The sequence below is a fragment of the Bipolaris oryzae genome, assembly GCF_000523455.1.
Source record: "Bipolaris oryzae ATCC 44560 unplaced genomic scaffold scaffold_242, whole genome shotgun sequence".
In the NCBI taxonomy this organism is placed as follows: Eukaryota; Fungi; Ascomycota; class Dothideomycetes; order Pleosporales; family Pleosporaceae; genus Bipolaris; species Bipolaris oryzae.
In genome coordinates this window covers 22,407-30,745 of record NW_006911518.1, presented here as the reverse complement: position 1 = coordinate 30,745, position 8,339 = coordinate 22,407, and the positions used below count along the sequence as shown (strand labels likewise).

The following is an 8,339-nucleotide window of genomic DNA, read 5'->3' as shown; positions in this document are numbered from 1 at the left end:
CACCCGCCCGCCCGCACGCACGCGCGCACACGCGCACACGCATGCCAGAAACAAACGTGACGCCCACGCCGTTTCGTTGAATTATCTGTACCCGCGCAGCCGGTGAACGCATGTTGGTGTTGGAAACAGGTACGACAAGTCAAGTGTTTCGTTCCCCTTCCCCCCCCACCCTTCTCCCCCTTTATTATCCGCTTTTATTTAATCCACTTTTTTTTTGGACTTGGCTGTATTGCACTAGAGTAAGTAGCGGCAGCAGACACCTTTGTGGATACCTGAGGCGTTTGCTTTTGAGGGGGGGAGGGGGGGTTAAGCTTTGGGATGTGTGTCTTGGGAGTTTGCTTTTGAGACTTTTGTGGATGAGTGGGGATGGATGGAGGTGTGATGGATGAGTGGGTGGGTGGGTGGGGGTGTTCGTTTTTTTTTCTCCTTCCGCGGATGTGATGGGTTGTGACGGGGTGAGACGGAGGGGGTGTTTCAGGTGTATGTGCGGAAGGATAGGATTACTGTGCTGTGCTGTGCTGTGCTATGCTGGATTTACGCTGCGGTGAGTAGGTGAGTAAAGCAAGTAGGCTGAGCTACATAGTAGACATTCTAATGTGGTGGTTGGGTATGTTCCAGTCGACGCTGCAAGTCGACTAAGACTTTACGCCAGCAGAATTGCGTGGTGCGAGACGAATCCCAGCTGGAGTGGCTTGGAAAGATGTTGCTAAGCTCAATGCAGTGCTACAGTCAAGCTTTTCCGGCTGGGAATTTGTTTTGCAGTTGCTGGCTTGGGCGTATATGTGTAGCCAAGCCACAAAGACGATGGGGGTGACATTTTTGGAGAGGGGGGAAGCCCTGTTGGATGTGCGCCACACCTTATTGCTGTGGGCTGGGTCTTGTACTGCTATTGTCTACTATCGATACGTATGTGTCGTGCGATTAGTGGTGGCAAAATGGAGTAGCCGGATAGTACGCTTTTCTCTTGAGCTTGCGGATTTGAGACTTTGCGGGTCTTTTTTTTTTCTCATTCTCGTGGTGTTGCTGCATGCAGAATGAGCTGAGTACTCAACGCATGCAAGGCGTGGTGGTGGTGTCTCAATATGACTGTGCATGTACATGGCAGTGGTGGCCTAACTGACGGCTTTTTTCAATTCTCGCAATTGTTGCATCTCATCTGCTGTGTCTGATCTGACGGCAGATCTTAGACTGCGGAAGTCCGGATACTTGGAGTAGTACCAGATACTGGAAGCCAGCATAAATCGTGCACAAATTATGCACGTGTCGTAATCCAGTTGTCATTGTTGACGGCAGACAGACGGCCTGATCTACCGCCCGAGAAGAAAAAAGAACGCCTGGTCACGACATTTAGGCATGTCTAGTACCGTTGAACTCCATTCTTTACTTGTTCTCACTACCCCGCATACGCATGTCGCCATGCAGCCAGCAGTGCCGATCTTTATACAAGCGGCAAAAGTCAGAGCAAGGCTGGCTGAAGAACCAGCGACCTGGCTGAAGTCTGGCCTGTATATTGTGCAAACACGAGCCCGCAGCGGAGCCTAGGAAAGGCCAATTCTCGTATGGACCCTTCCGCTGCTGCGCAATCTGCGTAAACGGCTTGCCACGGAATGCGCCTCGTCATGTTGTGCTGGATCCAGAACGGAGGGTGTGTGTGTCCATCTTTGCCTTTGTTGGCAGCAGTCTAGTTCCTATTCGGGCAATGAACGGCCCCTTTGGTATACACACGTACTCGTTTAAGCGACAAGGCCGTGACGGCTGCGGGTCCAAGTCTAGATTCCCTCGCCTTTTATTCCTTGCGCTCGTGGAATAATGGAGACTGTGATGCTTGGCGGCGGCGCAATGAGCAGGCGGAGTGAATGTCAGACCGATATCTGCGACAATGTCAAATTGACGGGGGGGCAGGAACAGTCGCGTGCAACCGATAGTGCAGCGCGTATGTTAGCGGCCTGGGGGGAAGAGCCCTATGGCGGCAGAGCACGAGGAAGAAGTAAAACGTCAACCTCACCCCATTGAGGCCTGCAGCCGTACAGTACACGGCAAGGTTCTCACTACCGTCATCGGAGCGGCCGTAGCATCAAGCAGTGCATCGTGCTTGGTAGCTTTGGGCATGCACAGGCGATTCCGCTGACAGCCATCCCACTGCTCACCCGAACGCCAACTACGTCTGCGCCCGCTACATACCATGCCATTCGCGTACAATATTACCGAAATCGCTTGCGCCGATGACTGACGTCTTGCACATGGAAGTAATACACACACGCGTGCATGCGCCCTGCATACCAACTATTCATATGCTTTATCCCAATTGCCGACAAAGTATCTGTCTAACTCAATCCCGGCAGTCCACAACGACGCCAAGTTAGCTCAATCCATTGAGCCAGAGGCCAGGCCGACAGAGACTCCGTGGCTTTTCAACTTGCTGTCGACCTGCTCAAAAATAGGGTAAACAGAGTCATTGTTAATCAAATGCCAAAGGGGTCTGTGTCGACCCGCTTATCGTCGTGGCGCATGGTCCTTTGTTTACCCGTTTGCTTTTCTGCCATGTTTGTAACGTTTGACACTTCCAACGTCTGGGGCAATAACAATACTGGGCTTCTCCGAATGCAGGCCGCAGAAGATGCAACACTGCCATCACACTTATGATCTGACAGTCCGCCTCCCCTGTCCTCTTCTTCCCCCCCCCCCTCCTCCCCCCCTCAGCATCCATCGCCAACGTCAGATTAACCGTACTAAATTCCTTAGCGGTCAGATAGCCTTACCAGGCCTTGTCTAGGCTCAAAGTGTAGACCCTACTTACAGGGTTGTCCACCCGGCCCTGCATCAGCCAGGCACCGCCGCTTCCTCCTAATATTACAGCAACAGATGCACCACGCGCCGCACGTCGCACGCCACCCAAGTCATGCACCCCCTCCACAACCTCGCTGCTGTTTCTCTAGCGACGCCCATGGGCGCAAGGGGGGTGCCTGGGCTATGAACATGGAGTCAGGTTGCCGTGCCCTTCTCCGCTTCGTCTGAGACTTGGATATAAGAAGCACTTTTCACCTGGCTCATGTGGCTTTTTGTTCCAGGCTACAATTCACTGCAATATCTTTGCAATCTACTCTTCCCCTATTTGGACTTATCGCTGTGAACCAGGCCATAGCTTTATTATACGCTCTATATTTGAGTCTCACTACAGGATCAGCGCAGGGTACAGCCACTCCATCGTCCCGCCCGTTCGAAATTGTGAAAGAAGTTTAAATTACTCCGGCTCCTCGTATTACCACAAAATCTTTACGCATTTCCGACATCCCAGGGAACCGGATATCTGACAGCCTTTGGCGGCCATTTGCGAAACCGTATTTGACACCATCGATCGTCTGTGCGTGATATATAGTCACTCGATCACCTGCTTGCCTTTTTCGAAAACTGCTTCTGGAACAAGAAATCACTCGGAGTCCCCCAAAACCTTCTACACCCCCGGTCAAATCTTGGTTCACGCGTCCTACACCATGGTCAAACTCGGTGCTCTGGTTCTTGGGCTTCTCAGTCTCACGGCTGAAGTATGCGCGCAAAAAACCGTCAGGATAATGCCCTTTGGAGCGTCCATTGTCTCAGTACGTCTTGACAACTTCACATCCCGTATATACAGTTCCACGGACTAATTTTAAATCTTAGCGATGCTGGCGCGCAAACCTCCAAACCTCACTCCGAGCCGCGGGCATCACCAATTTTGAGTTTGTGGGCAGTCAAACAGCACCGACATGCTCAGGCACCAACATCGACCCAGACCACGAAGGCCACCCCGGATCTCAAGCAACTACCTGGGCTGCCAACGCCGACCTGGTTGCCAAGCTGAAGCAGAACCCCCCGGACGTAGTCATCATGCTCATCGGCACCAACGACGTTCTCATCGGCCAAAAGCCCATCGTTCAGATCCTCGCTGCCTACGACGTCCTCATCGGCCAGATGCGCGCCAGCAACAGCAAAATGCAAATCATCCTCTCCAACCTCCTTCCTCTAGACCCGGCCCGCTTCAAAGCCACCCCTGTGCAAGGGATCAAGGACCTCAACGCCGAAATCGCAAAATACGTAGCCACCCAAAATACCGCTGCGAGTCCCGTCCGCTTCGTCGACAACTACTCTGGCTTCGATGCCGTCAAGGATACCGATGATGGCGAGCACCCCAACCTCACTACAGGAGTGCAGAAGATGGCAGCCAAGTTCTTTGGGCCGACCCGAGATGCGATCAGAGCTGTTAGTGCGGCGAAGAGGGTTAGGACTGTTAGCGTGAGGTGGAGGAACAGAGAATAGAGACACTACTCTTGTTGTTGATGTTGTTTTTTGTTCGTTTTTTGTAGCATTTTAATTGGCATAAATTTATGAAGTCACGACCTCTCCATCTCTCTCTCTCTCTCTCATTTCGTCTCTTTCTTGACAAACCATCATTAACATTAGTGGTGCTAATACAGAGTAACTTTTGACATCGCTTTTCTTTTCCCCATCTCTCTTTCGACTTCACGAAGTAAAAAGGTCAATCGTAACCTTTTTTTTTTTCCAAAGCAACGACTTTTCGAAACTCATCAAGTGCGATTGCGACAACTTTTCCCCCTTCGCACCAACGTTGTTCTTCCACCCCTTTCTCTTTTTTTCCTCCTCCTCCTCCTCAAGACTTGTCAAACCCCCAAGCTGCCCCAACCATCCAGCAGAAAGACCAAGCCAAAGACTTGTACGCCGTGTCAATGGCAAATCAAGAATTTCCGCTTCCGCTCCCGCTCCCGCTCTTCTTCTTCACCGCCGCCGCAGCAGAAGTAGTCTTCTGCTGCATCGCCAATCGCTTTGCCTAACTTTCATCTCAGCAAACCCGCCCTCCCCAAACACACACCATCATTTCCCTGTATGCGTACATACCACGATCCCACGCGAATGTTTATTCTTGATCAACTTGGCCTCTTGAGCTGCTCTTGCCTGTTGTTCTGCCATCTTCTACACGCAACAGAATATTAGCCTTGCATTCGAATTGTACACCTCCTCCCCTCTCTTGTTTTGTTTCGTGATGACTGAAGGAAGAGGAGAGATTGTTTGGGTTGGTCTGGTTAGTCATGCACAGTGGTGTCTTCTTACAGCGTCTTTGGCGCGCTGGGCATCTGCCATGGCGATTGTGGTGCTTGCGGCTGAGTCGGTGGTCGTGCAGACGTAGGTTGTGTCGTAGCCTGCCCGGCCCATTTTTATGAGCTTCTTGGGGGCTGTGGGGTGGATATATAGGTGGGGGGGGGGGTGTGCGGAGGGTGCTGCGGGTGCGGGATGTGACTTGGGGTTGTGTTGGTTGGGATGATAGGTGAGATAGGGAGGGGGAGATTATTCGACCGAGGGTTGATAAGATTTTTCTGGGTGATTTTTTGTTTTAGTTTTGTGGGGTGAAAGTGTATATTAATGGTGAAAGTGGTGTTGTGTAGCGAGATTGGATGACGGTGAATTGATACTGATGTGAGACGAGTGAAGATGAGAGAGAAGGGAGTATTTGTATGACCAATAGATATTGAATCTGCGGCAGGAGAACACACAGTAGGAAAGTACAATGACGACCTACATGTGCATCCAGAGCATACACAGAGTGCAGGCGCTCTAGAGGCAAGCAGTATCACTTTGGACCTACAGTGTCTAGACATAAAGGCAACGCAGTAACCACAACTGGACATTGAGATGTAAAAATATCTGAAATTCTAGTCGATCGAGTATACACATATGCTGCCCCTTGACCCCTGAATCTAACTCTTATTTGGTCAATACAATCTTGAGCTTCTTGGGGCTGTGAGTGAAAAGGTTGGCATAGGCCTTGGGGACAAACTTCCGCTTGTTGGGCTCCTGGACAAAGTACTCGTAACCCTGCTTGTTGGCAAAGTTGATGGCGTCCTCCTTGGACTTGAACTCGATCCTGTGTCCGTTCATGAAGTCGGCAGATGACTGCCAGCCCATGAGCGGGTTCTCCCATCGGTGGCCCTTGGGAAGGACATCCCAGTCCATAAGCCAGTGTGATGCGTTCCAGGTACCAGACTGTGTGGCTGTCTTGGAGGGCTTGTAGATGCTGGGGGGGGGGTGTTAAATTAGTATGGCTTCTTGATATCAGATGGGTGGGGCCGACGTACCGGACAGTGCGTGCCTGAAGGTCGGTTGGGGCACCTGAGAGAACAGCGGCGGGTACACTTTCACCAGGCTCACTTCCATCCATAACACGCTTAGGGATGGGGGAGAAGTTGCTGGGGGATGTTAGCCGTTTATGTGACATGGTGCTCCGGGATCGCAAGTGACGCACGAGACGCGGTAATCGACAGCAACGTTGTAATCCGGACGGTTCCTCATTCCTTCAGCAGCACCCTCCTCGCGAATCTGAGTGGAAGAGCTGGTGAGCTTAACTGCGGGCGCATCCTCGGGGCTCGTCTTGTGTGCATGCGGAGTGGGCTCGTTTGTTGAATACGCGCGGTACGAAGGGATGGCGAATCTGGTGGCAGAGGGCCGCAGGGCGGGCGCAAGCACCCGCGATGCAATTGACCTGGGTAGGGCAGACATGGTGGTTGCAGAGTCGATGTGGCGGGCGCGGGTGTTGGTGATGTCGATGAGGTGAAGCTGGGGTGGCTCCTTGGCGAAAAGCGCCGGCATAATCCGTCCTGCAGCTTTCTTCTCGAACCTCACCACCGACCGCACGACCTCCATCTCCACTCCATCGTCTTGCCCGCCCTGGTACGCCGCCCGAACACAGACCGATACGCCGAGAGAGGGCAATTGATGTTAATTGAGTCGCAGCCGTCAAGATGAGCTTCATTACCAAGCGCGGTCTCTCGACCCTCATTCCCCCCAAGGTCCGGCTTTCTACCCGCCCCTCCTCTTGCGCATCGTGCTGACAATGCTCTACAGATTGCCTCTCCCAATGTAAGAGCTCCAATTCTTCAAGAAATGCACCCGCGATATTGCAAACACCTGCGACCGTGATCGCATATGCTTCAAACCACCACGAACCTCGCCCACAATCCTGGTTGCTCAAGCGAATCGCATTACACGCCCATAGCTCAACCCATCCCAAACATCACCAAAGCTGATACACCCACTAGGCCATCGGCTCTTCCCCCAACGCCGTCCGCATGCAAAAGGTCGTCAACTTCTACGAGAAGCTGCCCCGTGGCCCAGCCCCCGAGCCTGAGGCCAAGGGTCTTCTCGGACGTTACGCAAAGAAGTACATGGGCAAGAACCCATCAGGAAGGCGTAAGTACATCTGTGGTCGCTTGGGACGAGAGCAGCTGCAAATCACAGCACAAATTATGGCATATTAAACACGAAACTGACCGAGCACAGCACTCGTCCACGTCATTGGCTTCCTGATTGCGCTCGGCTACGCCCAGAACTACTACTTCCATCTCCGTAAGTTTGACTAGCTGCATAAATGAGGCGACGTGACTCACAGCTCCCAGGCCACCACAAGAACAACGAGCACTAAGCGGCTCGTTTGAGATGCGCTGGATGACCATGACCGGATAGACAGTACTTGTATAAGTAAAGTGTAGATGGAATCAAGCACTCTGCTAAGACAGTCTTTCTTTTTGTGCACTTGATTGTGTTTTTGCTCAGCCCATGTTTCAACATGCAACAGGCTGCGCCGCCTCGGACAATGCCCTCTAACTGCGATGGCCAGATGCTTCTGTTTGCATACAAACGTCTAGATGACATATATCATCAGAAATTTGCGACGTGTCTGATCGCACAGTCATATCGGTTGGAGCAATGATGGTCTCTCACGTGGTAGTTGCGCCATGTCCGTGTGATCCTGTCTTTCCGGCTATCTGCGCCTTTGCATTGCTCGCTCTAACTTCCCTGTGAATATCACATGCGTGAATGATTAAAGGTGGCACTATGTGTACTATGGATGCGATGTGCATAAGCCCTCGTCATACTCTGGGACTTCATACAAAGAAGGCCCCAGCCCGTGCCAAGACTAGCGCCTCTCACCATCGTGGCTACACTTCGCCTCAACCTCCTATACACCGATCTACACCCGCAATCCGCCCCGCCGCCAAAGGGCTCCTTGTACCCAATCTCTCCCATCTGGCCACGACTCTTCGCCGTCCGGTACAAACAGCGCGACTTTGCACGTGTTCGCGACTGCCCGCCAGCCCGCCCGCCAGCCCGCTCTGCCCGCCAGCTCCGCCTCGAAACCCTTGAAACCCTCCGCACCACCCGCCCTCCAAAGCAACCAACTTGCAGACATCGACTCTGCGGAAGCGCCCACTTGACACCTGTGGCGACTCTAAACATCTGACACTAGGTGACTACTTTCAACTTTTCTTAGCTCACAGGTCGCATATGAGCGA

At 52.4% G+C, this 8,339-nt stretch overlaps 4 protein-coding genes across 4 annotated transcripts; 2 read left to right on the top strand and 2 right to left on the bottom strand.

The window, feature by feature from the left end:
• Positions 1-3,491: 3,491 nt before the first annotated feature.
• On the top strand, positions 3,492-4,293 carry COCMIDRAFT_108657 (carbohydrate esterase family 3 protein; the record flags this gene model as incomplete). Its single annotated transcript, XM_007694797.1, has 2 exons — positions 3,492-3,596; positions 3,658-4,293. 2 exons carry the CDS (start codon positions 3,492-3,494, stop codon positions 4,291-4,293), a joined length of 741 nt encoding a protein of 246 aa, XP_007692987.1.
• Positions 4,294-4,729: 436 nt separating this feature from the next.
• COCMIDRAFT_41185 (uncharacterized protein) lies at positions 4,730-5,205 on the bottom strand (the record flags this gene model as incomplete). The annotated part of the gene is made up of 3 exons (XM_007694796.1): positions 4,730-4,822; positions 4,891-4,965; positions 5,104-5,205. The coding sequence occupies 3 exons, from the start codon at positions 5,203-5,205 to the stop codon at positions 4,730-4,732; spliced, it is 270 nt and encodes an 89-aa protein (XP_007692986.1).
• Positions 5,206-5,754: 549 nt separating this feature from the next.
• On the bottom strand, positions 5,755-6,546 carry COCMIDRAFT_108655 (uncharacterized protein; the record flags this gene model as incomplete). The annotated part of the gene is made up of 3 exons (XM_007694795.1): positions 5,755-6,064; positions 6,126-6,236; positions 6,293-6,546. 3 exons carry the CDS (start codon positions 6,544-6,546, stop codon positions 5,755-5,757), a joined length of 675 nt encoding a protein of 224 aa, XP_007692985.1.
• Positions 6,547-6,788: 242 nt separating this feature from the next.
• Positions 6,789-7,468, top strand: COCMIDRAFT_108658 (uncharacterized protein; the record flags this gene model as incomplete). The annotated part of the gene is made up of 5 exons (XM_007694794.1): positions 6,789-6,836; positions 6,892-6,906; positions 7,086-7,236; positions 7,327-7,392; positions 7,443-7,468. 5 exons carry the CDS (start codon positions 6,789-6,791, stop codon positions 7,466-7,468), a joined length of 306 nt encoding a protein of 101 aa, XP_007692984.1.
• Between the last annotated feature and the right edge of the window lie 871 nt (positions 7,469-8,339).